Source organism: Pogonomyrmex barbatus, unplaced genomic scaffold, assembly GCF_055798465.1.
Source record: "Pogonomyrmex barbatus isolate J1 unplaced genomic scaffold, ASM5579846v1 scaffold4, whole genome shotgun sequence".
Classification (NCBI taxonomy): domain Eukaryota; kingdom Metazoa; phylum Arthropoda; class Insecta; order Hymenoptera; family Formicidae; genus Pogonomyrmex; species Pogonomyrmex barbatus.
The window spans coordinates 7,078,368-7,106,314 of record NW_028297138.1 but is presented as its reverse complement, the minus strand read 5'-3'; the positions used below and the strand labels follow the sequence as shown (position 1 = coordinate 7,106,314).

Genomic DNA, 27,947 nt, shown 5'->3' with positions numbered 1-27,947 from the left:
GAGGCGCGGGCGTCGGATCTCCTCGGCCGTCGATGTGTTCGACGGCTCGAGGCTTCGGGCAGCCACGACTTTGAATGGCACGGTCGATTTATCTCCTTTACGCAAGGCCGGGCCATCAGCGCGATCGTTGGCTGGCGTGTGTGCTTGCCTGCCTGCCTGACTTGCTCTGGCCTGGCCTGACCTGCGTGTGTATCTGCGTGTGAATGCGTGAATACGCGTCGTTTTCGATTATCGCGCGCATGCCTACGGACGAAAGCTGACCGCGGTCGGTCACTATTTGGAAGCATGATCGGTAGTTTCGATTCAATACGGCACACCTTCCCCTCTGATACGATTATTATCTCCGACGACGATAATTAGCGTCTACTTAACAACTAGCACGTATGCGCGCCGCTTTTATGCTACCTCGAGCACCATCGCCCCCTCCTCCCCCTACGATCCGGGATTTCTCTCCTTCTGCGAGATATCAATCTTACAAAAAATTACGCATTGTTGAGTACACTTTGTCGAGTATGTTCCAATTAATTCTTTTATGCGCCCTTCTCAAATGTCTCGTATACGCCACTGAGGTAACGTTTGTATGAGCCATCGCTATCTTTTATAAGCACACTCGTAAAAATAAACACTCGTAAAAAATAAATGAATTATTTTGCAGACGACGATCTCGATCAGTATTATTTAGGATATGTTCCAAAAATTAACTTTGTTAACTTGAAATCTATAATTTGCGTGACATAAACTGTAGAGTTTTTAGCAAACAAAATTAGGTTTTGGAACATACTCTTACTTATTTATATAATTACTTATATCGCGGTGTAATCTTGATCAGACGAGACTAGCTTCAGTATGTGAAGCATTATCTCACAGGACTGGCGTATTCAGAGAGAGATCTATAAAATCTAAACAGCTATAAAACAGTCTCCGAGGTGGCCTTGTCTTGATCCTAGATTTACGCGTATTAAAAGGGAATTACAATATTAATAAGGTCTTTTTAATGGGCGAGCGCGGCCTTCATGTCGGAACCGTTGGAGCCTTCGGCTAAGAGATCGCCTTCCTTTGAAACTCGTTACGATTTTGGGGGGAAGTTTCTAATGCCGACCGGAGAATAGGGCAGCCGTAAATATCGACGAAAATATCGTTTATCGTTATTCACACGCATTATATGCTCGCCGGCGATATATCATTCCACTCGTGTCCACACTTGGGAAAATCATTCCGATGTTTCCTTCTCTCTTTCTTTCTTCATCCCCTATTAAGGCAATCGATGTAGAATAGTTTCTATGGTGTTTCGCGAACGCAAATGAAAATTACGAGATGTTCTACGATAGAATAATCGAAGCAAAGATTCGTGTTTATCTCGATCTAAAGCTTTAGATTTTTATCTTCTATACTGTGAAAGAATAGAGCTGGATGTCTTGTAAGTTGTTTCTTCATCATCACTTTAGAGATTTTTTTTTTTTTACAAACGGAAGAAGCAGTTATTAACCGGAGTGCAGACGTCGCCTTGAGACATTTTAAATTTTAATCCGGCAATTAAAATATGTTAAGCAGCTACTTAATATCTCGTGTATGCATGTATACCTGTATATAATATACTATGGGCCCGGACTCGCAGTATTTCATATTTAACGCGAAACCGTAACTCGCCGCGGCTGCCGCTTCTCGCCGCTATCCTTTTACTCCCTTTTTGATTTATAGGTAATTTATTATGGCTCTCCTTCTTTCTCTTTCTTTCTTCTCTCTATCGGCGCGTTTCTTCGAATGTGCGTATGTGCGCATGGAACGGCGCGTTACACGTGTGTGTAGATCGGTCGGTGATTTTGATGACGCGGCTAATGGAAAGGAGATAGGTTCGGAAAGGACTCTCCGTGGACAGGATAAATCATCCTTTCGCGAATATTTCACGTTTACGAGTTTCGAGCAACGCGGTCCTCGCGCAAAGGGTGTTCGTGAGATTGAAACTCGAATTGATTGCTCGACGGGACCGGATGAGACGATAAACAATGGTTTTGCTCTTTAATTTTTTTCTTCCCGGATTTTTTACCTCCCCCCCCCTCTCCCCTCCTTCTCCCGTCGCTATAAAATTCGAATGCATGAGAACGGGCTCCGGGAATCACGTTGATCAGGCAATCGCCGCGCATGCCGCAATTATCATTAGCGATCATAAGGCAACCCTTGAGACTATGGCTTAATGACAACTAACAACGTGCTTGCTACGAGCCGCTCGTTTTCACTCACAGTTTCGAATAACGCGGTACAATCGGGAGCATTAATGCCGTCCGATGAATACGCCGCTCGCGCTCGGCGGAAGAATCCGCGATGAACGATCCTTCTCGCCCCCTCGTTCCCTCGCGTCACGCGTATAACCGTTAATTGCAGCATACGTCGGAAGCATACGTCTCCGAGATATCACGGAGAAATTCGAGGATGCGCTCGCCGGACGGCATTAACGCTCCCGTGCGTGACATCCGTGCGCGCATATCGCGGCAAGAACGGTCACCGGTGTACGAGGCCGTTCCCCAGCCCAGGTTATTAAGCGCGTGTATTTCACGGGAAACGTTTACGAGCAAAAACTCACCGACGCCATTATAGATACTTCCATTTTTATTGCGCTCGAGGATCGTTTGCATAGCTGATTACGAAAAACGGGGAGCGGGCGAGAGCGCAGGTTCGGGAGAAGGGCGGCGTTTCCTCTTTCTTTTACAGAGGAAAGCGTGCCGCGGGGCACGTCTCGAGAGAGATCGGTGAAAATCCCACGTAAGCCAGTTGGCTCGCAGTTGGCCAAATGGAAAATTTTCTGAAACTCGCACGAGCAATGAGGAGGAGAGGGACACGGGAATAATCGGGGCCGTCCCCCTGATTCGCAATCTCTCGAGCAGAGGGTACTTGGAAGCGAAATGGCAAAGGAGTCACAAACGGCAATCACGGCACTAAGTGCTAACCCAATCAAGTAACCGCCCTCTCTCACTGCTTCGGTTCGTCTCTTTCTCTCTCTCTCTCTCTCTCTCTCTCTCCCTCTCTCCCTCTCACTTTCTCTCTTTCCTCCCCTTAGTTTCCGCGATGCCTACTTGAAGGAGCCTTATCCTTCGTCCCTCAAATTATGCCTCCTAATGCTCATCGTCGAGAGACACGACGATTTTTCCTCGGGATATTTTCCTCGCAGAAAACTTTCCAGCTAGAAATGAAAGGAGACAGCGGGAGTTCGACAACGTGATTCTTTTTTTCTTCGCAGATACACGCGCGGGAGTATTAGGTAAACATATTTCTCTGCGGGCTTTCCTCTCTCATTGTCAAAAGAACATATATCCTGAGGCGAGTCAGACGAGCGGTCCTCCGTCCTCCTCCTCGTCCTTGCTCCACTCCTATATCATTCCTTCCACCCTTTCATAGTTCATATATCAAACGCTTAGGCAAGGCGGCGACACATAAATACCGGTACGCGGTGTATAAAAGCCCGCACCTCGGCGCACAGGATGTATCCCCGGCCAGTAGATAAAATATATTAACCCACCTCGGGGGGAGAGAGAGACTGTTGCGCGACTGTTGCCGCGTGGGTTTCACGATTTTCGGGGACACTTCTCCCCCTCCCCCCTCCCCCTCTTCCCGTCCCGTTCTCGTCCTTCCTCGCTTCCTCGCCTCGAGATGACTTACGACGAGCGGCGCGCTTTAGAGTTCTCCACTCTTGCATGTATATACGTGCATGTAAATGTGCGCGTGTGTCACGCGAGATTATAGTAAACCGTAATTATAATGACACGAGATGGGAAGAAAGATTCAAGAGATAAAGAAATTCGATAAAGAGAGTGTCCTCTCCCTCCGACACTTCCAGTCCAAATTCGAACGATGTTTATAGATGAGGTTTCCGCCGTTCCCCCCGTCGCCCCCTTCCTTATTACGACGGCGAAATTAGATTGTTTGTATCGTTTGCGATGGTAACGCAGCCAAACCCTGCCGCGTGCCATTCTAAGGACGACAATGGAACCCGCTGTGGATTCTCGCAGCGAGAGAGAGAAAGAGAGAGAGAGAGAGAGAGGGAAAGAGGGGGGGGATCGGGGGAACTCCCGGGGGATGATCGGATTATAGCGGAAACTCCAGGAACGAGGAACACGTTCCGCCGTCGAATAACTCTCGCGCGCGTACGCGCGTGACACGAGTAGCGAAACGCCGACATAAGGCATTGTTAGCGTCTCCGACAAACCGGGAACAAGCCGCGGCCCCGGGGTCAAATGCTGTTAGCGCGAACTATCGAACTACCACGATACCATCGTCTTCTCCCGGTTAAGCGCATTACGTTACCCTATCTGGATGCCGAATGATCATTATCGCTGCCGAATGCTCGGAACAATCGATCCTAGAAAGCTTCGATTCCTTCATTCTACGAAAAAAAACCTTACTCCCTTTTTTCACTTACACGCGAGTTAGATGTCTATTACTGTTGCATCTGTCAGATTTCAAATAACATCAAGAAGTAGCTGTATATATAACAATACTTTTTCCGAAACGTAATTAACATACGAGTATCGAGAGATGCATTTGTCTCTTTTTCGCTTGTGTTCAAATTTGAAATGATACACGGAGAAAATAATTCTGCTGATTAAAAAAAAATCTAAAAAAGTTTGGCCGGATACAGATCTGAAAATAATTTTGTTGAGTCTTTAAAATTATTATGTACGATGTTCAAATTGATTACTCAGATCAAACATTTTTGCAGTATTATTATCTTTTAAAATTTACATAATAATTTTGATGGTCGATAAAGTTATTTTCAAGATTATTTTCAGATCCAAGTCTGGCCAAATTTTTAGATTTGCCAGCAAAACTGTTTTTTCCGTGTAAAAGAGAAAAAAAAGCGCGCTTATCATCGTGAGACCAGAATCGAAGCGAAGATAACGAGGCGCCGAGGCAACATCGAAAGATCTCGCGGTAACCGCGAAGGAGATCGCCAGATCATCGGAGCGCGCTATGCCCGGAGCGGCAATTAAAACCGTTTGTCGTTTCATCGCCGAAGATAAATTCATAAGGGAACCCGCGTAAGAAAAAAAGAAAGACCGAGGGAGAAGGGGAGGGGAGGGGAGGGGAGGGGGGAGGGGAGAGCCGGGTACACGTCGGTGTACGTGGCGTGCGCGCAGCGGCGCACCGCGATGATTTACAATAACCGTACGCCCGGTATATATACGCTCTCTTAAGAATCACTATAAATATGCCGAGAGGGTGGTTTAATATGCGGTAGCCCTTTAATTTATAACAACTTATTAAATAAAGGCCCGCGGCCATTTACGCGCGACCGTGAAGGCGAAGCGGCCGCCGGCCGGCGGTCGATCGGCCGCGATAAATAAACAGAGCTGAATCCCTAGTTCTCGTTTATCGAGCCATTTATCGGCGCGACTCGATACGCCGCTACCACTATCGTCCTCGTCGTTTCTCCCGTTTCTCCCATCTCGATGTCTCGGCGATGTGTTGGCGCTCCTCGATGTACCTAGCCGCGCTCCGGGCGCGAATCGTATCTGCGCATTGACGTCGAAACGTGAGAACGCGAACGGTATATTCGGTACGTTTTGTTGCACGTACGTATACGTACGTATGTACATACGCAGCCGATGATGGCTCGATGCACAATCGTGCACTGCCTGCGGCTATAGAAAAACTATTTAGCTTCCCCCGGGATTCTCTTTATTCGGGGCGCGTGGCCGCGTCGCTTAATAGGCGCATTCCGCTTCGTGGCACAGCGGAACGTGCGACCCGAATTATTTATTCTTCGTTCCCCCAATCGCGAAACAAGGTGCCTCCGCGTTGAGCAAAATCGGCACGAGCGATCAATGAGAATGACGACAGCGGAAAAGCTTCTTCTTCGAGAAAAAAATCTGAAATCTGAAAAAGTACCGCGATTGTAATGGAAAAAGCTAACTATGACGAATCCAAAGGTACACTTTGTATACACAGATAACGGAGTATCCCGAGTGAGCTTGCGGAGAATTAGCTGACGCGCCGATTAATTTCGATACGTCGATGCCGCAGGCGCTTAGGGTGGTTGATCCCCTTCGACGCCTAATTGGCTCGGCTATGCTTGTTTCTCGCTCCCGTCGTGCGTGATCGAGGCGCCTCGTCAACGTAACGAACATTCCTCTACGATCTAGAGCGAGATTGCAACGGAGAGATCTTAGAAGTGACTCGCGAAGGATCATGGTATGATCGATGATCATACACGAAAAGAACACGTGTGCAAATTTAAAAATTTAATAATTCTAAATTTTTGGCCAAATATAAACCTAAAAATAACTTTGTTTTGGACTATCAAAATTATGTAGGACACTTAAGCATCACAATAATCATAATAAATGCAAAAATTCTTCTAGCAACCAATTTGAACATCATATATGATATAATATAATATATAATACGATGTAAATAATTTGCAAACAAAATTATTTTCAGATATGTAGCTGATCAAATTTTTAGATTTGCCAGCAAAACTGTTCTTTCGTGTGTAATCAGAATCGTCACCGTAGGAGACGTGAGATCGATTGTTACTTCTGATCGTAGTCCTCGCGAATAGGGGTTAAAAAGCGACGTGGAAAAATGCCTCGTGATCCTCCCCATCCGTCGCCCTTGATGGAACGATCTAACTCGACGTCGCCGCTCTTTCGGTTTCGTGACCGCGTATCCGCGATGATCTCGTGCACACGTGCACACGGCGCGACACAAAAACACCTTACACGATGGCGATTCTCTCCCTCGCACGTGCACGTGCCGTTCCCTCCCTTCCCCCCTCCCCCCGGCCTCTCCCCCGGAACTGCGGGGCGTGAACTCACGTTTCACGCACGCCCACGCACGCGGGGAAGATAACTGTTGCGGGGTCACTCGACACGACGGCGACGAGCATACACATCCATCGTCGTCGATCCCCCTCTTCCTTCCCCTCCCTCCCCCCTGCGCCCACGGCGGGCGACGTCGACGTGTAACAACCCTTACTGACACGGATGGCTCCCTCTGTTGGGGTTGCACAATCGCGCCCTGATTGATAATTTATACGGTGCGTGCAGGTTTATTTGATTATCTGCCTCCAGCTGGGCGGTTTGGCTCGCCCGCACGGGGCGACTCGCCGACTCCTTTCGCAAATCTCCTCCCGTCGTCGCTCTGTTTTTCGGTTCCTCGCCGTCGTTGTTCTCGCTCATTCCCATTTTCCCTGGTGGTTAAGGGAACGAAGTGAAACGTGAAAATAAAAGCGCGGATCGTCGATAATATCGTTGATTTTTACGTTCAATATATGCAAAAGAGAAAATTCACAAATATATCTGTCAGTATTATCATCGCGTTTCTATTAGTGTGTGTGTGTGCGAAAATTAAAATTAATAAATATATTGAATTCAGAGGGGCGGATACGGAGAGCGGGTGGTACCGTCACGAAGCGACAAAACGAAAATATTTGAGCGTGTTCAAATTAAATCGGCGTCGCGCGTCTGTACGGGGGTGTCTCCAGGAGGGTGTTTCGTGTTGTTGTTTGAGTACGCGGCCGGGTGCAAGGGTAAATACGGACAATTACATATTTCTCCACTGACCCCTTCCGCCCCCTCCATCCCGAGATCGCGGCGGACCCCTGCGAGAATCGCGACGAGGCATTATACGAGGCGCTCCACTTTAGGGTGGTTACGCAAGCAGGGGTTGTGACATGCGGGTGAGATGACTGTGCTGTGACAGAATTGTCGACAGGGGGAACGTACGCTGATGGCATAATTGGTATCATTCGAAGGGAGTCTTCTTTTGAGGTAACCCAACGGCCCCATTATGCGCGCACAATTATGAGCGTCTCGTTCCATGCGGTTACATGTTCTCTCGCTCTTTTTTTTTTCTTTCTTATTCGAAACGCAGATACGAAACGATACCGATCAGAAAGAGTCGGTGCGATCGAATCGTAACGCTTTACTCTTTCACCGCACGCTCGTTGACATGACAAAACGCAGAAAAAAATAGATTAAATGTCGACATTAATTGACAGCATAAACTACGGTTTATGTTTTATTTTGAGATGTCTCATATTTCTACTTGGCGCTTGTTCTTTTTTTCCATTGCTCGTGTGTTCTCTTCGCCGCATTTGAACCCTTGCTTTCCTTTGTGTTCTTCAAATCGGAGGAAGTCAACTCTGGTTTATCAACTCTGAGCAATCCTCTTCTGAAATACTCGTTCCGTTTTACATCGCTGCAATTTGCGGTTGCACGAGCTCCTTCGCGGACGTCATCGTTTTCCACCCTCTCCGGATGATCATTCGATATTGTGGTCTCGTTTTGCGCCTTCTGAAATTTTTCCTTAACGTCTGCGTTCGTCGCGTCGCTCTCAGGACGCAGCGCGGCGGGTTCTTTTGTTCTCAAGCGTTTCCACGTTCTTATGGGTAATTTGGAGAAGAATTTTTTCTCCTCTTTTTCTATATCCATGCGTGGCATAGCAGTGTCCGTCATTCTCAAAGTGAATGTTCTCTCGTTCTTCGTTACCTTTTCCTCGGGCCCTGATCGCGAAACAACCGGATTGATCCGATTCGTTTTATCATTTTCAGAATTTCCGGAATGGGAATTCATATCGTCTCTCTCGCTCGTTGCGTATATCTGTCCATTGCTCTTTGAATCCACAACACGATTCAACATTTTTGCCGATTGACACGGTTCCTTAGGAGGATTATTGAAAAGTTTATTAACGAATCTGTCATGGTACTGATTGTCGACAATTGGTTGAGTCATTTTTGTGATTTCTTCTCTCTTTTTAATTATCAGAAAGTTCATTTCTTTCCCTTCGACCGCTGATTGCGGTCGTACATTATTAATTGACTCTGCAAAGAAAATGATTAATTCGCAGATAAAAATAAAGAAATCAAACATATTTAATACTAATTATTTAAAATACTTATTATATTTTATAAGAGCAAATAAAATTAAGAGAAACATTTAGAAAGAATGCACTACGAGATAAATGTTATGATATTTGTAATATTTTTTAGGATTATGTACATTTATTACACATTTTTCATTATTATTTTATATATACATATATTTATATATATTAATCATAAAAGAAAGGGTCTAAAATAATTGTCGCGAAAATAATTATTAAATACTTATCGATGATATTTATGAAGCGCACAAGTTATGATATTGTAGAGACATCTGCCAGTATCACGTCAAACTATTCTCAGATGATCGATGTAAAAAAGAATAAAGAAAAGAAAAAGAAAAACATTTTTTTATGTTTTTTCTTGTAATTCTTACTTTTTTCTGCAGAATACATGTTTGAGTTTCGTTCGTTAGGGGTTCTCGTTGATCGATTATGGGAAGAAATCACGCTCGGCGTATTTGATCGCAAAATCTTGGGATTCTCCTTTATCGCTTCATCTTTTGAAGTTCGATATTTCGTACTTTCTATTTTTGACGATAAACTTTCTTGGCTATCCTTTTTTAACATGTCCTTGACCTTCTCTTCTTCTGAATCAATAGTACCTACGCCTTTCGGCTGCGAATTACAAATATATGATCTTTTTCTGCGCGGCGCCATTTTCTGTAAGCCATGATTTTTGGTCCTCGTCGAATCATAAAAAACTGATTCCTCGCATTCCGTTTCGTTATCGAATGAAATAAAATCTCGGAAATTATTTTTCAAAGGCGCGACAAAGTCAACAGCGTTGGGATAGTTATGTTGTTCATGATATTTCTCAAAAGGTTTTCCGAATTCTATAAAAAGTCAATATAAATTAAAAGGGATCGATAGAAGAAAATGTTATCTAAGCTTATCTTAAATTTTCAAAAAGCTTGTCTATCTTAAAAAAAAAAACATACCCCTTTCACGATTGAAGCTTCCGTTCATTCTCGGAAGAACTTTCGTTCGTTTCTTGCGTTCACCCGATCGAATGTCGGTATTGTGAATTTTGTGAAAACCTCTCTCGTCTCTGTCGGAGAACCACCGTGAAGAGACATCTTCACTTTCAGGCACGCGATTATTTCGCGTAAATGGATCCTCGAGATCTCTCAAATAATCATACCGCGAGACGCGTTCCTTACGCGAACGCGCGATTGCGTTCTGAGGATTAATAAATTGGGCATAGTAGTTATCTTCTTCTTCAACGGCGGAATCGTTTTTCGATAGTTCGATATCATCATAAGAATATGAATCGTCGTAATCCAAATCAGCGATGTACGCATCATCGTAATCTTGCCGCGTTTTCCTCCGGGTGTAATTCCCGTTTCTGTCCTACGATCGACCGAAAGATATTTAAATTGATTCATTAATTCTCGCATAGCAGCTTATCACTTACGTTCGCTGTTCTGCGAGCAAAATTATTTGATTTCTCGCGCCATTTGGCGATTCTGCGGGCCGATCTAAGACTCTCGGCTCCTCCGCGACGTCGATCAAATGTACGTGAAAAATGTATAGGAAACGTAGTTTCCGTGTCGCAGCCGACATCCGTCACTTCCACAATTCTGCCCGCATCGTTGTACCTGGGGGATCGGAAGATTGGTACGATCGGTTCCGCTTCGTCCAGAAAGAAAAACATCGAATTCTCGAGGAATGCGTCCATACTTAATTTTGCGCATTAATCTACGAGCTCGCTGATTTAATTCAGGCGTGTCTATAAAATGCAAATCGAATTTTTCAGAAATCATTCTCGTAAGATATCAAATATCGTAATCGTCAATTTTAATTTCCTGTTTTTATAGTTTAAAATTAGAAAAAAGATTTTCTACCGAGAGACATATCTTTAATTCACCTATTGTGTAATTTTTAAAGGACGGAATGGCGGATACGTTGTGTCTTGAGGTGGAGATGCTGCATCTCTCATCGGATTATTTGCATGTTATATAATGTGAATTATTTCTTTCGACCATTGCGATATACACGATTATACAAATTTCGATATTTCACGTGAAAGATTTTGATTTTGACATTTTTCACCTTTCTACCGCCAACGGAGATAAAATCAAGTGAATTGTGCAGTTCGAGATATCGAAGAAATCTAAAGTCTGAAACTTCTTTAAAATTTTGTGTTTTTTTTTTGAATTTTTAATATTATTATTACATTTATTAGACAATCAAAAGCGTCACTTAATCTCTAATATTTTTTTAATTATTCAATTGATCTAATATTTTTTTAATTATTTAATTGATTTTATTATTTCTTAATTATTGATTTATAAATTTATCAAGTATTAATTTTATTAATGAAGATTATAATTAGAAATTTATCTAAAACAATTTTAAATAAAAAAAATTAAAAGAAAAAAAAAATCTTAATCAATGTAGAAGCAAATGTTAAAATCTTTGAATGTTTGCAATTAATATTACATTGTTACAACCCTCTCGATACATTAAACTATTAAAATATATGATTCTAAGATGACAGCTGTTCATGAAATAATCAAGACTAATTAACATCGCTAAGAAAAAGCTGTAACATTTCGGTATTTAAGAGTTTAATAGTTTTTCTTAGCACAGAATATATTAAATATCTTAAAATGAATTCATTTGTAGCTCCAATCTCCTTTTTATCCTACTTTTAATTCTTCATTCTTGTTATTATCTTCAACCTTATCCTCTAATATGATCGAAACATCTATGCCATCAATCAAACTAAATATGAAAGTGATGCTAGAAAATAAAAAAGAAGGCAAACAAAGAAAAGAAATAATAGAAACAGACAAAGTAAAAATATTATTTATAAATTTACCATTAATTATACATGTATAGATAAGTATTGTTTATAAGATATAGCTAGATATAAATCAATCTGAATTTTAATACATATATGTCAAATAATAAAATCGGTTAATTAATATTAATTATCATGTCATAAAATCAAATGTGAATTTTTGTAATCAGATGATGGTTATATTAAATAAATCATGTATTTTATCATTCGGATGTTCATAGCCCTATATATAAATGTCATTTAAGATAACAGTAGAATTTATATTCATTTAACAGAGAAAAACCCGAGAGCGATCAGCCTTTTTCATAGGACTTTTTTAAAACTCCTTGTAGACTAAAATACAATAAAAAAATTACGCGGTGATATATAATTATATACATAAGCATATTCTTCATCCAATTATGAATGCAGCACGAACATGTATGTACCAAAATGCGATTTCATCGGCACGTTGAAAAATGGATGTAGTTTCCAAATTCAAGAATGGATTACTTGCGTAGTGTACAGGGAGTTTCAGTTTTGATGGTCCCGAAAAAGACTGGGATACTCGCTTTCAGTTTCTTTCTAATAAAATAACGTTTGTATCGACTTTAAGCACTTTTTATCTACAGAGTTGAATCGTGACTACGAAGTTTCATCTTTAAAATAGACACAGATGGCGTACAATTTCGACACGTTTTTCTGTACATTCGTGAAATTCGCGGACTCTAGGATGACTAACGTTTATGAAATTATTTACTGTTTCCTTGGAATTACACGTAAAGTGCCATATGATCATATGTTTTTACAGAAAAATTTTAATCGAAGAAATAAAAAAATTACGAGTTAGACACTTGTATATATAATTTGGATCGGATATTTTCTGTGTAAATTGTTTCAGGATTTTGTTTCTCTCCAATAATCATCTTTACAACGATGAATTCTATAGGTAATGATCATAAACAGTTTACACGTCAAATCTTTGGATTTTATAATAATTATATTTTGTTACAATGAGATTATTTATTTGACATTGCAGAAAAGAAACGGTGCCCTTTTATGGAGAAATGTTACCGGAAAAATCCGATCCACTTTGGTGAAATGTCACATCCTCATTGTAATTATTTGTATTCTGATAATATATAATTATATGATTATTTAAGATTAATAATGTTTAGTCTCAATTTCAGTGGAGGAATTACTGGTAGATCAGCTGGATGGTACAATAGAAATACCTGAAGTGCTAAGTTTTGTATGTAATGATCGCTCGCAACTGCTGGATCAATTAAAAGTATTGCAAATGGTGCTTAGAAAGGAGAGAGACAAAAACGGAGTCAATCAGTTGCCTGTGACTGCTAGTTCATCTTCAAAAACACAAATTTCATCTATTATTAAAGGGAATTCGTTGTTGGATGCTAAAGAAGGTTTGAAAGAAAAAGTAGAGAGGCATAAGAAAGCAACATTACAGAAGAGGCAAGATAAACTTAAGCAAATGGACTCTGTAGCTGAGGCACTTTCCAAAGGCGGTTTGTCCAGTAAAGAACGTGCGAACTCCAAAAGCATCAAGGTTTGTGAAATTATGAATGAATTTGTGAATTTCAAAAATTATGAAAAATAGTAAATAATAAATATAAGTTTTTTTAGGCAAAAAAGAGAAATCAAGAAGCAGCGATAGCTGGCTCTTCTGTAACAAAAAAGATGAGACAAATGAGCATAGAAAGCAGCAATCGCACTGAGGATAATCAGCAGAATATGAGTGATTGTCAAAGTAGTTCTACAAGCAGTGAGCAAAGTTCAGGGGCATCTATCATGAATATGTATGATTCTTGTGATTCTGAAAAATCAAGAAAGGAAGTTAGAAAGAGAGCTATTCACATGATGAGACGATCTGGTTATGTCGTATCTGTTGTGGAACCAGGAGAGTTTGCGATAAAATATGCATTTTCAGCACCTTATCATTTATTCTTCACAAGAGTCGAAAATTCGAAAGAGACTTATAATCAACAGTTCTCCATCACTTTCCCTGAGATACTCGACCGTAGTCTTGGGGAAATTGTTAATAGTCTTCATTTAAATTTTATGGTAGATGTTGGATGGCTCTGTTTGCAATACCTGTTGGCTGGCCAACGTACAGACATGTTGATTCTGTATGGTGATAGAGTAGATCGTGAGAAATTGAATAGTAACATTACCATGATAGAAGTAGATATGCCAAGCAGATTTGGCTGTCATCATACGAAGATCATGATTCTGCAATATAAAGATAATGGAATTAGAGTGATTGTTTCTACTGCTAATTTATATTCTGATGACTGGGAGAACAGGACACAAGGGTCTGCTAAATATTTTTAGATGTTCTTCAATGGTATGACGTTTATGCATAAATATTTTTTTGTGATTAGATTATGGATCTCGCCTCACCTGCCTTTACTATCAGAATCCGCGAATCCCAGTGATGGGGAATCTCCAACGGGTTTCAAAAGGGATCTTGAACGATACCTGAGTAAATATAGACACCCGGCTTTGACGCAATGGATATGGGCAGTACGGAAAGCGAATTTTTCTGAAGTAAATGTATTTCTTCTCGCTTCGGTTCCTGGGACTCATAAAGATAACGAAGCCGATTTTTGGGGGCACAGAAAATTGGCGCACGTTCTATCGCGTCATGCTACATTGCCGCCAGATGCTCCTCAATGGCCTATAGTTGCGCAAAGTTCCAGTATAGGCAGTCTCGGTCCAAATTTCGAAAGTTGGTTGTCGAAAGATATAATTCCATGCATGTCAAGGGAGACTACTAAAGGCCTAAAGAGTCACCCGCATTTTCAGTTCATTTATCCGTCTATACAAAATTACAAACAGAGCTTTGATTTTCGAAATTTGTCATGCTGCTTGCCTTATAGTGTACAAGTGCATTCTAAGCAAAAATGGATAGAATCATATTTATAGTAAGCAATTCATATTTTTATTCAATGCTGTTGTCATATCATCGAAAAAGAGATCTTTATTTCTATAGAATTTTATGATTTTATGATGCAGTCAATGGAAAGCTAAGCGAACAGGACGAGATCGTGCGATGCCTCATATTAAATCCTATACAAGAATTTCGCCCGATATGAAAAGTATTCCCTGGTTTGTGCTCACTAGCGCGAATTTGAGTAAAGCTGCTTGGGGAGTTCAACGAAACAATCATTATATAATGAGTTATGAAGCTGGCGTTATATTTATACCGAAGTTTATTGTAAGCACTTTATATTGTTTTAATATAATTCTTAATATATATATATATATATATATATTAATCGATGAATACATAAGAGATATTAAAGACATATTAAAAATAAATTGATTAATATTAATTATTTTATATTTATTTATATTTAGACTGGGACAATGACGTTTCCCATTGAGGACGAAGAAGATCCAGCCGTTCCAGTATTTCCGATTCCATACGATCTTCCATTGTGCCGATATGAATCGAGCGACAGTCCTTTTGTCAGCGAATTTCTCAGTTCTCTGGGCAGAATGTAATTTTTCAGCTAATGAAATTGTTTTTTTTTACCTCCTTCAAATAAGGAATATTTTTGCAATTGAATTTGTATATTTATTTATGTGTATTTTTGCAAAATAATCAAATATTAAATGTCAATATTTTTTTCTTGATTAAAACTTTTTTTGAAGCTTACAACTAAATAGTAAGAATAGCTTATAGTTTTGGTTAAAAAATTTAAAAATTTTGATATTGAGAATAATATTAATCTCTAACGTAGCTATTATATTAATTACTTTTTTATCATATAATTCGAAACTATAAACTTAGAGTGCGATTGTACATGCAATAAATGGACAATTTTTGATTTTTAATCTCTAAAGTTTAAAGTAGTTTCTTTTAATTGTGCTTATTAAATACTTTTTGTTTTCTTGATAAAGATTTTTTTTTATAAATCAAGTCATATGCAATTTATTCGCTTTTTTCGTAATATTTATTCTGTACTTATGGCATTCATATATAATATTTTTTATATATAGTGGTATTCGTAATTTTCTTCGTATAATCGGTGTTCTTCAACTAATGAAGAGAAAAAAAAAAAGTATTCTTATAATGTAAGACTTAAAAAAAATTACAATGCAAGAGTTAACAAGATTGAAGTACTGCAGAAATTCGTTCAAGGATAAGTGAGGAAAAGAATGGGGTTAGCGACATTGAAGAATACCGAAAAAAGCGAACTGGTTCACCAGGGTCGTCAACTGGAGATAGTCTCTAAGAAAGATTAAAACCGGTTTTAAGGAGAATATTATTACGCAGTAAATATAATTAAAGGAAAGAAATTTTATAAACTAAGAAGTTATGGATTTATTGCACGTACAACTGCATCCTACGCTCTTATTAGTTTTTAGTTGTAGTTATACTTTATTAACGAATTAATTAAAAATAAAAATTTAATTATTTTATTTATATTCATGGATATCTTTATAAATAAATAAATTGTTTAATCGTAAGATATATAATTAGTCAACATGAGAAAGAGAAAAGACAAAGAAAACGGTAAAACAAACGTAGAAAATTCTCGCATGGTGCATGATTTTCCTCGGTTTCGATTTCGCGACGAATTCGTGCCGATCGCCTTAGACGCGTTTTCCATAAAACATCAGCACGAAAGCACTTCCTCGATGCGAGGGTCGAAACGTAATATTAGCATCGTCCGTTTCGTACATGCTCAGCCTTCAAACGGCTGTTAATCAAATCACGATATATCTATGCAGTAATTACGCATATCGTACGCACATTCGATAACTCGTCTAGTCGGGATATGTATGTGATTTATAAGAAAAGATAATAGCGGAATAGCGAAAAGTATTGAGTTATCCGATCGACAAGTCATTCTATTCATTTCTAAAGCAAAGATAGCGATTCCCATTTTTTGCGATTTTTACTAATTAGTCGTTCATCAACTTTAATAGTACGCAAGACGAAGAAAAGAGATAAAAGTTTCTAATTCTTTTTAAAAAAATGTAATATTAATTCTCATGCAGATTTTATTGATAAAATATACTCGCTTTTTTCATGCGAGATGTTACAGCATATTCTTTATAGGAAAAAGCAGGAAAGTCTGATAATATTTTTTGTTTTTCTTAGAATTCCCGGACATTCTGTGTATTGTGACTAAGAAAACTATTCATCATTAAAAATCCGACATATTATTTATATTTATATATTGTTTTCGTATAACTAAAGTTTATTATTTGTAATATACGCAACTGGCCAATGTAGATGATAAATATATAATATATAATAATGATATATATTAATAAAATTATGTTTATTGAACCATTCTTGAATCATCGAGCTTTGATAAATTGCAATCTGTTTCTCGTTTCGTCAAACTTGAAAATAAGAATGCTTTTCTGAAAACAATTTTTTATTTGTTTCAAATAAGACAATGAGAGAGATATCGAAAGATTTTGCAGATATTGCAGATATTGAGGGAGAATATGAATTCTTTTAATTATAGAATAATATCGCGATTGTTCAGTAAATGCATTTGTGTACATAGATATGAATATACATTTTTTTATTTCCGCTTACGTCACTCAAATACGTCATCGTCGTTACATATATTTTCGTGCGTCACGCAGCTTTAATGTTTATTCACACCTGATTTTAGAACGCATGATCTTATCTTTTGTTGTATTAGCGCATTTACTATGAAAACATTACTTCCTTCAATGCAAACATTACTTCCTTCAGCAAACAAAGAACGTTCGAGCGGTTTTGCATTTCTATCGATAGTATTGCCTAGTAATAATCTCGTTATGTCGAACCTTACAAGGTTATCGACACAAGAAATCAATAGCTGAAGCTGATAATCTTCATTTAAAATCTGTAATCGATAAATTCAATAGTTCATTGCACATAAAAATAAATAAAAAAAATTAATTTTTTTGCCACTAGCTTAATGATTCATCACGCAAAAAAGTCAGCTCAGTTATAAATTCAATCATTAATTACGTTTATAAAGTTTGTTTGTCCTTATTTTTCCTTATTTCCTTATTCCTTATTATTAATAAAATAGAGCAGGAAAAAAGAAGTGAAAAAGATTCCCCTAACAAGATTTCAATATTAAAAGAAATATCAAATACCACACTATACTAACATTTTTATCGTCGCATTGAATAATAATTTAAGGACAAAGTTTTTTCATCAGAATACGTTTATTATTCTTTTAAATAACATCCTTACATCGCGTGCGCGACAATTAGTGTAGAAATCTATTAGCCGTCCATGGTTTTCATCGACCTGTTTAATCAGAGCCTTGGCTTCCATGTTTCATCCGCGGCTTTCGTTACTGGATCAATCCTCACATGTCGAAGCTCACTGACCAGTGACGTCAAGATTTTTTAAGCTGCGTTCTGAAACCTCCCACCAAGAACCGGACTTCCTAGTTGGATGTCCTCGGCGCAGATGCGGCCTTTCGGGAAGGGACATCCCGATGCCGGCAACGGCCAGCCGAGGACGTCGATCACCAGTACGTGAGACGTCACTGGCAGGATAGGATCTCCTCGCCTCCGGATGTGCGTGTGCCGGCGTAAATTTTCTTCCTTCTATTCGTGAAAAGGATTTTCTTCGCGAAAGATCAGAGAACTTCTTATCAAAATTGGACGAGCCTTAACGTACGACCTTGTAAGTGTTGACCAAGTGAAAGAAAGTTATGTACCGTGCGAACGTGTTATATAAAAAAAAAAAAAAAAAACCACATTCCGTGTGTAGATGTTAAATTTTGGGGAAAGAGAGCGATATATGCATGATGACCCGGAGAGAACGTGTCCCGCCTGATAATAGGTTGGTTAAACGCGAAAGTATCGAAAGTGAGCTCTCCGTGTGATGCAAAATTTCATTGCTTGCGTTGCTTCTTATCCGATTTTTGCCGATTTTTTTTCCTTGCTAGTCAAAACGATTGATTAGTACGTTAATGCTAATCGTGCTCGATTCAATTCTCTTCCTTTATTTGAACAAGGTGTAGTCGCACGTACGCTTTGTACGCTGTGTAATATCTTTCGTCGTACTTGAAATTGTCTTTTTCTTAAAGTAAAAAATTCAACAAACAGAAACATTAAAAATTCTTTGAAATTTTCTACGATAATATTGCGATTTAAGAAATAAGCTGCAAAGCACAATTGTTTAAACAAAATTATATGCAATGATAGCACGTTGTTCTTTACTATTTTTTTTTTATTATTATGCCTTTATTATGATTTTTAATATTTTTCGGATTTTTTTCAAGTATGACAAAGCCAATTAATTCTAATAATAATTGTTAACATTATATTCTTTGCGTTAAATTTTATTTATGTTGACTCGTGAGGATGACAGTCGGCTGTCAATTGTCTGCAAAATCGTTTAACATTTTAATATGACATTTTAGTATGTAACGTCAGTTTGTAACTTAAATATTTATAGAACGCATGCCATATACGATAATAAAATTATTATAATCGAGCGTATATAATTGAAAACAAATATATTATTAACTTTTATTGTAACATGCGAGCAATTCGTGATCGTTAAATCTCAATCTGAAACCTTGACACGCGCGGCGTACCGGAAATCAGGTTCGAGCCTACAATTTCAATTTCTGTCAACAAGGAACGTCAGGATGGCACTGCTCAAAATTTCGAGATGAATTCGACGCCGCTGCAATTCATTCGTGAGTCTTCGAGATGGTGCAAGCGCAGTCTGCGTTCTTATTGACGGGACGAGGAACGCAAGCAAACGCGGTCGACCGCCCAAACGAATCGATAAACTGGTGCGAGGTGGTGTTGGCGGAGGTGGAGTATTTTCAAAGTCTAGCTACCCTGAACGGGCTATCCTGAAGAGCGTCCAGACTGACTTTCGTGGAGCGAAAATCGCATGGCGCGATCAAGATGATGACTTGTTGGGTCCTCGTCGGGGTCCTCGTGGCTGTCGTACTTCTTTACGGCCTCATCGAATTTCACTATTTCCTGCGCCTATTTTTTACCGTCTTCCTCGCACGTTACTGCAAAAAAAGGGTGCACATTCTCGACGAGACTGTGATCTACGGTACGTGAAAAATTTAGGTTGAGCTTTGATCGAAGAAACGCAAAAATTAAACGAGACTGCTTTGTTGTAGTATCCGGAACGAATATTTGATCAATTGTGATCAATTATACAAATTGTATACATTAATTATGTTATCAATTAGAAGAATTCGTTTTTGTTCTTTAACATAAGATAATACATAACTTTAACATAATTCAAGTTTATCTAAATGCTTATTGTAACTGTTTTATTAAATAGTAATATATATATATATATATATATATATAATAGAAAAATTTTTTAAAAACTATGACATTTATTAATTAATTAAGATATAGAAAAATATATTTTTATATTGTATTTTATAAGAAATATGTAAGATTAATTTTTACAATTTTAGTAATTATTTTAATATAACGTTTTAATTAACAATATCTGCAAAATTATTCACAGATAAATAAATAATTCCTCTTGTTTAATTAATGATTTTTTAATTAAAATGTGATATATGTTAAAGAATCGTCACGTCATTTTGTCATTGTGATATAATCTGGAATCCTTACAATTCCTTTCGGTTATCTTCCTATGTGAACCTTGACCTACCACGTGCGGAATCAGCTGATGGGATGTCGCAAATCCAAATCGTATGCATGTTACAAGGCGCTTAAATAATGCAAATTTTAATTTCAAATTTTCCTTTTTTCTTCGCGAATCTATACTTCACATTCTCTGGCAGATAATCAACATTCATCATCATCATCATACAATCACTCGACTCTATATTGTTCGAAGAAACAATTCGATACATCAGCTTTTCAGTGAATGCAATGTCCGATTAGTTGTATATATTTACGTGCATACTTTTATAGATGCTCGATCATAGTTACGCATCTCTAATTCTTTTAACTCCATTCGAAGTAAAATCAGTCATATCTTAAAGTCATCATGTTTTGTTATATAATGATATCTGGTTTCGATCAATTCTACAGACATAAGTTAATAGTTTTTTTACGCGGTTTTTTTACATAACGACATTTTATATAACATATATTAATATCTGATTTACTAATCGGTGCTATCAAATTTGCATATCAAATTGAAATGACGTTCAAATGATAATAAGTGTTTTTAAAAACAGTTTTTAAAAATGGAAATGTGTGTAATTACGCGATTATATCAGAAAAAATTTGAAATAACATTCAAAGAGTAATAAGCATTTTTTAAATAATTTTTAAAAGTGGAAACGTATTTAATTACTATGAATTATAATAATGTTTTAATTTATCACACGGATTTTCACAGGAATTTACACTATCACTGAAGTAAACGCGCTTTATCACACGAACAACAACTTGATATCCTCGCGAACTCGATTTCGCAATCATACAACATAAAATGCATTTTATATAATGTACATTAATATCTGATTTACTTAATCGGTGCAATCATATCAAATTTGAAATAATGTTCAAAGCGTTTTTAAAAACAGTTTTTAAAAATGGAAATGTGTGTAATTACTGTAATAATCTCATATTTAATCGATTTTCACAGGAATTTGCACCACCACTGACGTAGATGCGCTCTTGTATCATATGAACAACGCGAGATATTTTCGCGAGCTCGATTTTGCAAGAATTGACTTCTACGAGAGAACTGATCTATATCGAGAGGTTTGCTCTCAAGGTTCAGGTGTAGTACAGGGAGCTGCCACCATACGCTACAGACGTTTCATCAAGCCGCTAACGATCTTTAAAATAACATCAAAGGTAATTCAGAGAATTGATGAATATCACATACAACTTGATAATTTTTCAATGTCTTCCGAGAAAAAAAAAATTCCTATTTACGTAACGACAGAGGAAGGAATGAAGAGAGATATTAAATTGCTATAAAAATTTATTATCGTTTTTGTTATAATAATTTGAAAATAAAGTTTAAAGCCGATGTTGTTCACTTAAAGACCCATTCCGCCGCTTTTAAATTGGTTTTCTCGGGAATATATATATTTTTTTTTAGTAATTCTCTCCACACGTTACATTGGCCTATGACAAGGATAAAAAACATTGCTCATATGGGATGCGTAAAGCAAACGCGTCAATAGACAAACAGTCACTTTTTTATAAAATTTTCTTGTCATTCCTGATTTCAAAGTAAACACGTTTAATTTTGTAATTATGATGCACTACATGATCACGATGACGCATTGTCAAAACTCACAATGGTTTTTTTTATGGCGAACGTGTTCTTTCGATATGAATGCATTAAATTATATATCAAGAGACACAGTCATGCAGTGGTGTATATTTGCACGAGCAAAAAAATTATCAAAGTATTAACTGACTTTCAATTTAATTCTTAATTAATTAACAGTAGATGGGTGTCCTACTGTACAAGGAAAATTTTTATTTTTTTCTATAAATCTATTGTAATTTGAAGTCGAAAAATAAAAAACTAAAAAAATATTTTCAAGTCTTATAAAAAAACAAAAAAATATTTTCATGTGTCTTAAATAACATTTAACATAGTGATATATTTAAATTAAATGTCTTGGCTAAGAAAGAGATCTTGAAAGAGACCTTGGTGGTTATAACATAAAAAGAAAAAGAAATTGATATATTCATAATTATATATGTACCTTGTTGTATAAATATCGGCAATATCACAAAAGTTAAACCAAACCGTTGAAGAAATATACTAGTTTAATTATGCATTGAAGTATTTGTGGTATCGCAAAAATTAAATCAGAACTATGTATACGTTTGAACAAGTTTGTATGTAATTAATTATTTTGTTATATTTATTCATGTTTAGATCCATGTGTTAAATATCAAATAGATTCATACAATCTAATACAAAATCTCGAATGCAAATCTGAAAATCTCTTTATTATTAAAGAGTTACATTTGACTGTGAATAAATAGAATAAATTAGAATAGCATTAAAAAAAAACAGATTTAAAATCTGCATCTGCATAAGTAATATTTTAATATGCATAAGTAATATGCATAAGTAATATTTTAATAGTATTATTTTAATATAGTATTATCGACATAAATCCGCATCCTACATAATGTAATATTATCTTACTTATTTTTCTCAGATTATTTATTGGGACGAAAGAAGCTTTTTCATGGAGCATCGGTTTATTACGCCGAGCGATGGTTTTATAAGAGCGATCGCAATTTGTAGGCAGAGACTTCTCGATTGTAGTGCCGATACCGTCATTGGTGCTCTATTGAACCGAAGAGTGAAACAGAACGGAAGTGTCGAAGCAGGTGTAACGCAAGTAAGAATTAATTATCGTTATATAATTAAGTGCCGTTTAAAAACATCGTAAATATTATTCTAAACAATTTAATCTTTATCAAAAGTATGAAACCAGGAATTATTAGCGATTTATTTTGATCCTTCCGACGATTGTTTGAAGTAAATAAAATAATTGTTGAAATAAATACAGTTATGTAAACTGAATAACATAACGTGTCGCCAGGTATCTCCAGTACGGCCGGAGATGCCACTTGAAGTGAAGAGGTGGATGGAAAGCAATGAGATATCCTCGGCGATGTTGAGACAGGATCCAATCACGGTGACAACGCGTTGCTGACAAATGGACGTCGCGACGTCCAGCGGTGGCGTCGTCTTGGCACCAATATACACAACCACGACTGTGTAACAAGCGAAATCTCGGAATATGATATTCCTGATCTTCATCCTTGATTATCGAGCGACGGATGTTGTCCTAGCGAAATTTCTGGAAATCGATTAATCTCGGTGGTTTCTCGCGAGCGTTTTTAATTACTTTTGACACGAAGCTGAGCGAATAGCCTTCGAACAAAATAAGCGATAAAAACAACCTACAATGAGATGTTTAGTAATCGAGACGGAATGAGAACAATTAATATATAATCACAGCGAGCGATTATTTCTTTCTAGTATTTCTATCGAGACATGAGCTAGTTGAATTCTTAGCAAAAGAAAGTGATTATAGGTGAATTCTTAAAAAGAAATTTTTAGAAGAAGAATTTAAGCTCAAAATCGTTTTTTTTTGTTACCTTTGTATTTTACAATTGTATAATATTTTATCACGCCTGATCGTAAAAGATTGTTATAAAATATTATATTAAAATATTAAAATATTACACTTGGTATACGTTATAAAAATTAACTGCACGTTACAAAAATTAAATGGTATAAATTAAATGATATATTGTATACATGTAATATCTTTGCATTAAGTGATAAAAAAATACTTCAAAATTAGAAGCGAGGTTTTCTCTGTACTTATTGGCGTTAATTCGTCATCGAACTGAATATTAATATTATATAAAAATATAGAACATGAAAAGTATATATAGAACACTTTTTCTCTTTTAACATTCTTTATAGAAATCCAATTTTAATGCTGGCCAATTTAATATTAGAAATTACTTATTTTGTATTAAAAATATTGAATAACAGTACTTTTAATATTCAAAATAAATAATAACTACCTTCCAGTATTGAATTTCTATAAGGGATCGCTATTAGCAATTATAATTGAATATTTAATATTAATGTTATATATTACTTATTATCTACATTTTTTTTCTGTATACCCAACTGATTGGAAAACGGCAGGGAAATAATAAATATTAACAAATATTAATTTATTTACCAATATAATAATGCCTATGTATTTATATAGTACATTAGGTGCCTTCACCCATTGAAAGAAATATATCTATCTATTAAATTAACACATCGTTTTGTAATTAACTAACAATGTTTTAACTAATAATGTTTTGAAGAAAGCGTAGTAATATTTCAGTTTGTCTTTTTTTTCAAGCTTGTAAAGACTATAGTTTACGATGTATACAATACAATAGAAAATGTACGTGAGCAAATAATACTAAATTAGCAAGGTCATTGATTCATTAACACTTATGACAATGCACATATTTCTATAGCCAGTATCTTTCTTCATCGGACCTTATCTTTTTAATGTTTGATAAAAAAAAGTAAAATAATCAGATTTGCGAACGAGATACTTCAAAAAAGTTTTTAAATTTTTTAATATTTTAACTTTTTATAGTCTCGATTCAATCCTGATTTATTTCAACAAGACAGAACATTAAAATTTAAATAGTTCTGAAAAAAAAAATTAAAAAAATGTTCTCATTTGTCAAAACTGACTTTATATATGCTAAAAGATCCATTTTTTGAATTTCAAATTGAACGAGAGGAAATTGAAAACAGTAGCGTTTATCTATGATTAATATTTCTCGATTATGCTTTCAGCATAATGATAACTTGATAAGTGAATATTTATACCTATATTATCTCACTTTAAAGGAAATGTTATTTTTAAATTTTCCGATTTGCAATTCCAATTTCGTTGCAACATTTTAATCAGCGTGACAAAATCTCGGAACGTTTTTTGCTTTAGCGCTTCTGTGACGCTTTTGAAACCGGTTCTCCAGAGTCACCGTAGTCACTGACTGGTCAGAATTCAGTCTTCCATCGACCGTGAGGAGGCGTGCATCGAGTCGGCGTATTATCGCACTGTTATTCAGATATCGAAAGATAAGAAGCCGGTAGGAAGCCGACGATGTTGTGTTCTTGTTGCGTGGCGATAATCGCCATTCTCTACATTCTATTCGACGTAAACTACTTCCTGAGAATTATCTCTACCATCGTTTGGGGCAGGCTCTTCGAGAAGAAGAAGAAGCTCTTTGATACAACGACAATTTACGGTAAATTCTCACGTTAGATCATGATAGAATAGTGCATCCATTCATAACGTCCTCATAGATTTTTTTTTCTATCGTTTATTAACAAGTGCGAGTGAACGAATCTATTTGCGCTTTAATAAGATATTAAACATTTCACAACAAGGATATTGAAAATGGTAGTTATTAGCGGAATCAATGATTTTTTAAATCAGATGGAAGAAGAATATTGTGTAACAAAAAGAAGAAAATTTATCTAGATATTATCTATCAAATGCAAAAAGCCTCGTGGAAGTAATTGCGGAAAATAAAATATGATGATTTGTCGAGTATACGAAGAACTTGATATAAATCATGTATAATATGTATTATATTATTATCATACTATCGGGATCAAAGTTCGCGACTAACGATTGCATGTGTTGTCACAAAAATGCGTTCACATTTATAAAAAAATGCACACCACGCATAATTTTTTTCTGTACATTCATAATTTAAAAGGTTCATAATTCATAGTCACCAAGATGGATGCACGACATTGGCATGTAATGCCCACAAGTTGTGAACTATGTTTTCAAATGTATGTATTCTGTTACATTATGTAGGTCAACGAATAACTGTACAGAATGATGCGCCAGTCGGCGTATTTCTTTTCTTTTCGTAGGAAAACTCGTAACATATAAATTGTATATGCAAAGTTAAATGTATGCAAATAATTTATCTTAAATATATGCAAGATTTTTCTTATAAAAATTGTTACTTGATTAATTTGAAAAATTTATTCCTTTGATATAGTCTCTTCTAATTACTTAAGGATTTATTTAAATTAAAGACGAATCTCGAATTATTTGAAGAATCATGATTCTCAAATATATATTTAGAGAGAGAGAGAGAGAGAGAGAGAGAGAGAGAGAGAGAGAGAGAGAGAGAGAGAGAGAACAGACATAGTCGTCCGATTTGTTTGTCCTATTTAAATGAATATTAAATGAATATATTAACATAATATATTAAGTGATTAAAAGATATTATATAAAAAAAAAAATAAGTATTTGAAATCAATCAAGTTCCAAGTTGTAACAGTTAAAAAAAAAAATCGCGCATATATTTAATCTTACACACACACACACATACACACACACACACACACACACACACACACACACACACACACACACCGCGCGCGCGCGCATGCATATGTATATATGTATGTATATATGTATGTGCATGTATATGTATATATAATATATAGTTAAGGACTTAATAAGGAATAAAAAGTCTATAGAAAATTTCTAATTTTGGGACATAACAGAACATAATAAGTGTTCTTACTTGTTCTTACACTAATTATGGATTTTTTTGTTCTAGGCATCTGTAGCACTCAAGACGTTGATTTGGTCTTGAAACACATGAACAACGCGCGGTATTTGCGCGAGTTGGATTTTGCACGTTTTTACTTTTATGACAACTCAGGAATTTATGCTGCGATTACAAAAAGAGGCGGCAGTGCTGTTCAAGGAGCATCCACTATACGATATCGTCGAGCAATTCCTATCTTTACACCATACAAGGTCACGACGAAGGTATATTTTTTTGCATTTTCTTTTTTCATTTTTTGCAATTAAATAATAATCTAATAATAATCTATCTCTTTATATGTTTTATATGATTACAGCTCGTATACTGGGAAGGGAAACACTTTTATATAGAGCAACAATTTATTAGTCTCACGGATAATTTTATTCGTGCCGTTGTATTGAGCAGGCAAACTGTAACCGGATTGAATGTTCCGGTAGAGGATGTAATCGCCGAAATCGAGCCGGAAACACGTAGACCAGAACCCAGCAAAGAACTTCAACTATGGCTGGAATCTATGGAAGAATCGTCTCAAAATCTGAAGAAACAGAAATGAAAAAAGTGATATATTTTTATAATGTATTTGCGATATATTTAATTCTTTTATAATGGTTTATATTAAGGTTAATTTTTTTGTTAAAGATTGTTACGATATGTGATATATATATATATATATATATATATATATATATATATATACATATGAGATAGATAATTCATAGACAACTCGCGAACAATTTTTATTACGAAAAATACTATCTCAAATTAATAGGTGTTGAAAATCCGATGTCTTCAATTATATAACTAGTTTTTGTAAAATGTATAAACAAATAAGTATACGGTCTCCGTTACATTTAGAGTAAGAAATATAGTGAGTCTGATTTTTTTTATAAAGTTGGATTAGATTTTGTAGCATACTGTTGTTTATTAAAGAATTTTAAAAGATTATTAATAAATAATTAAAAATTGTAATGGTAAATTTTGTATGTGGGCATTAATTGAGGTACAATTGAGTAGAATTTAATTTAAGTTTTTAATATGAAATGTTAATATTTCTTTTATTATTCTAATGGTTTCAAATGGTAAAAATTAAAATTTTATTAAATTTCATTAAAAATATTGTTACTACAGTTACTATGTTTTTTGTTTTATTAAAAATATTATTTTA

At 36.2% G+C, this 27,947-nt stretch overlaps 4 protein-coding genes across 5 annotated transcripts; 3 read left to right on the top strand and 1 right to left on the bottom strand.

The window, feature by feature from the left end:
• Nucleotides 1-6,878: 6,878 nt before the first annotated feature.
• On the bottom strand, nt 6,879-11,237 carry LOC112552710 (uncharacterized). The gene is made up of 4 exons (XM_089080616.1): nt 10,273-11,237; nt 9,816-10,187; nt 9,252-9,710; nt 6,879-8,815 (listed from the first exon to the last, which is right to left on the bottom strand). Exons 1-4 carry the CDS (start codon nt 10,553-10,555, stop codon nt 8,037-8,039), a joined length of 1,893 nt encoding a protein of 630 aa, XP_088936742.1. The 5' UTR covers nt 10,556-11,237; the 3' UTR covers nt 6,879-8,036.
• Nucleotides 11,238-12,366: 1,129 nt separating this feature from the next.
• Nucleotides 12,367-16,873, top strand: gkt (tyrosyl-DNA phosphodiesterase glaikit). The gene is made up of 8 exons (XM_011640584.3): nt 12,367-12,611; nt 12,702-12,779; nt 12,853-13,229; nt 13,307-13,995; nt 14,065-14,607; nt 14,699-14,900; nt 15,044-15,186; nt 16,797-16,873. The coding sequence occupies exons 1-8, from the start codon at nt 12,599-12,601 to the stop codon at nt 16,825-16,827; spliced, it is 2,076 nt and encodes a 691-aa protein (XP_011638886.2). The 5' UTR covers nt 12,367-12,598; the 3' UTR covers nt 16,828-16,873.
• A 1,308-nt stretch (nt 16,874-18,181) lies between these two features.
• LOC105428325 (protein THEM6) lies at nt 18,182-24,454 on the top strand. Of its 2 annotated transcripts, none has more exons than XM_011640581.2 (5): nt 18,182-18,341; nt 19,305-19,739; nt 21,270-21,484; nt 22,819-23,004; nt 23,209-24,454. In XM_011640581.2, the coding sequence occupies exons 2-5, from the start codon at nt 19,583-19,585 to the stop codon at nt 23,320-23,322; spliced, it is 672 nt and encodes a 223-aa protein (XP_011638883.2). In that variant the 5' UTR covers nt 18,182-18,341; nt 19,305-19,582; the 3' UTR covers nt 23,323-24,454. The 2 variants fall into 2 exon arrangements, with proteins under 2 accessions (XP_011638883.2, XP_011638884.2); XM_011640582.2 differs by lacking the exon at nt 18,182-18,341 and adding an exon at nt 18,353-18,500.
• A 145-nt stretch (nt 24,455-24,599) lies between these two features.
• On the top strand, nt 24,600-27,909 carry LOC148935777 (protein THEM6). The gene is made up of 3 exons (XM_089081352.1): nt 24,600-25,450; nt 26,792-27,006; nt 27,099-27,909. The coding sequence occupies exons 1-3, from the start codon at nt 25,306-25,308 to the stop codon at nt 27,333-27,335; spliced, it is 597 nt and encodes a 198-aa protein (XP_088937478.1). The 5' UTR covers nt 24,600-25,305; the 3' UTR covers nt 27,336-27,909.
• Nucleotides 27,910-27,947: the final 38 nt, after the last annotated feature.

What these genes read in the sequence shown, in the direction of transcription:
- LOC148935777 (XM_089081352.1), top strand. Translation starts at nt 25,306, where the DNA reads ATGTTGTGTTCTTGTTGCGTGGCGATAATCGCCATTCTCTACATTCTA. An exon ending in TGATACAACGACAATTTACG is followed by an intron (nt 25,451 to 26,791) that starts GTAAATTCTCAC and finishes TTTTTGTTCTAG; the next exon opens with GCATCTGTAGCACTCAAGAC. An exon ending in CATACAAGGTCACGACGAAG is followed by an intron (nt 27,007 to 27,098) that starts GTATATTTTTTT and finishes ATATGATTACAG; the next exon opens with CTCGTATACTGGGAAGGGAA.
- LOC112552710 (XM_089080616.1), bottom strand. Translation starts at nt 10,555, where the DNA reads ATGGACGCATTCCTCGAGAATTCGATGTTTTTCTTTCTGGACGAAGCG. An exon ending in CGTAAGTGATAAGCTGCTAT is followed by an intron (nt 10,188 to 10,272) that starts GCGAGAATTAAT and finishes AAACGCGGCAAG; the next exon opens with ATTACGATGATGCGTACATC. An exon ending in AAGCTTCAATCGTGAAAGGG is followed by an intron (nt 9,711 to 9,815) that starts GTATGTTTTTTT and finishes GACTTTTTATAG; the next exon opens with AATTCGGAAAACCTTTTGAG.
- LOC105428325 (XM_011640581.2), top strand. Translation starts at nt 19,583, where the DNA reads ATGATGACTTGTTGGGTCCTCGTCGGGGTCCTCGTGGCTGTCGTACTT. An exon ending in TCTTTAAAATAACATCAAAG is followed by an intron (nt 21,485 to 22,818) that starts GTAATTCAGAGA and finishes TATTTTTCTCAG; the next exon opens with ATTATTTATTGGGACGAAAG. An exon ending in TCGAAGCAGGTGTAACGCAA is followed by an intron (nt 23,005 to 23,208) that starts GTAAGAATTAAT and finishes ACGTGTCGCCAG; the next exon opens with GTATCTCCAGTACGGCCGGA.
- gkt (XM_011640584.3), top strand. An exon ending in CGAACTCCAAAAGCATCAAG is followed by an intron (nt 13,230 to 13,306) that starts GTTTGTGAAATT and finishes AAGTTTTTTTAG; the next exon opens with GCAAAAAAGAGAAATCAAGA. An exon ending in TATTTATACCGAAGTTTATT is followed by an intron (nt 14,901 to 15,043) that starts GTAAGCACTTTA and finishes ATTTATATTTAG; the next exon opens with ACTGGGACAATGACGTTTCC.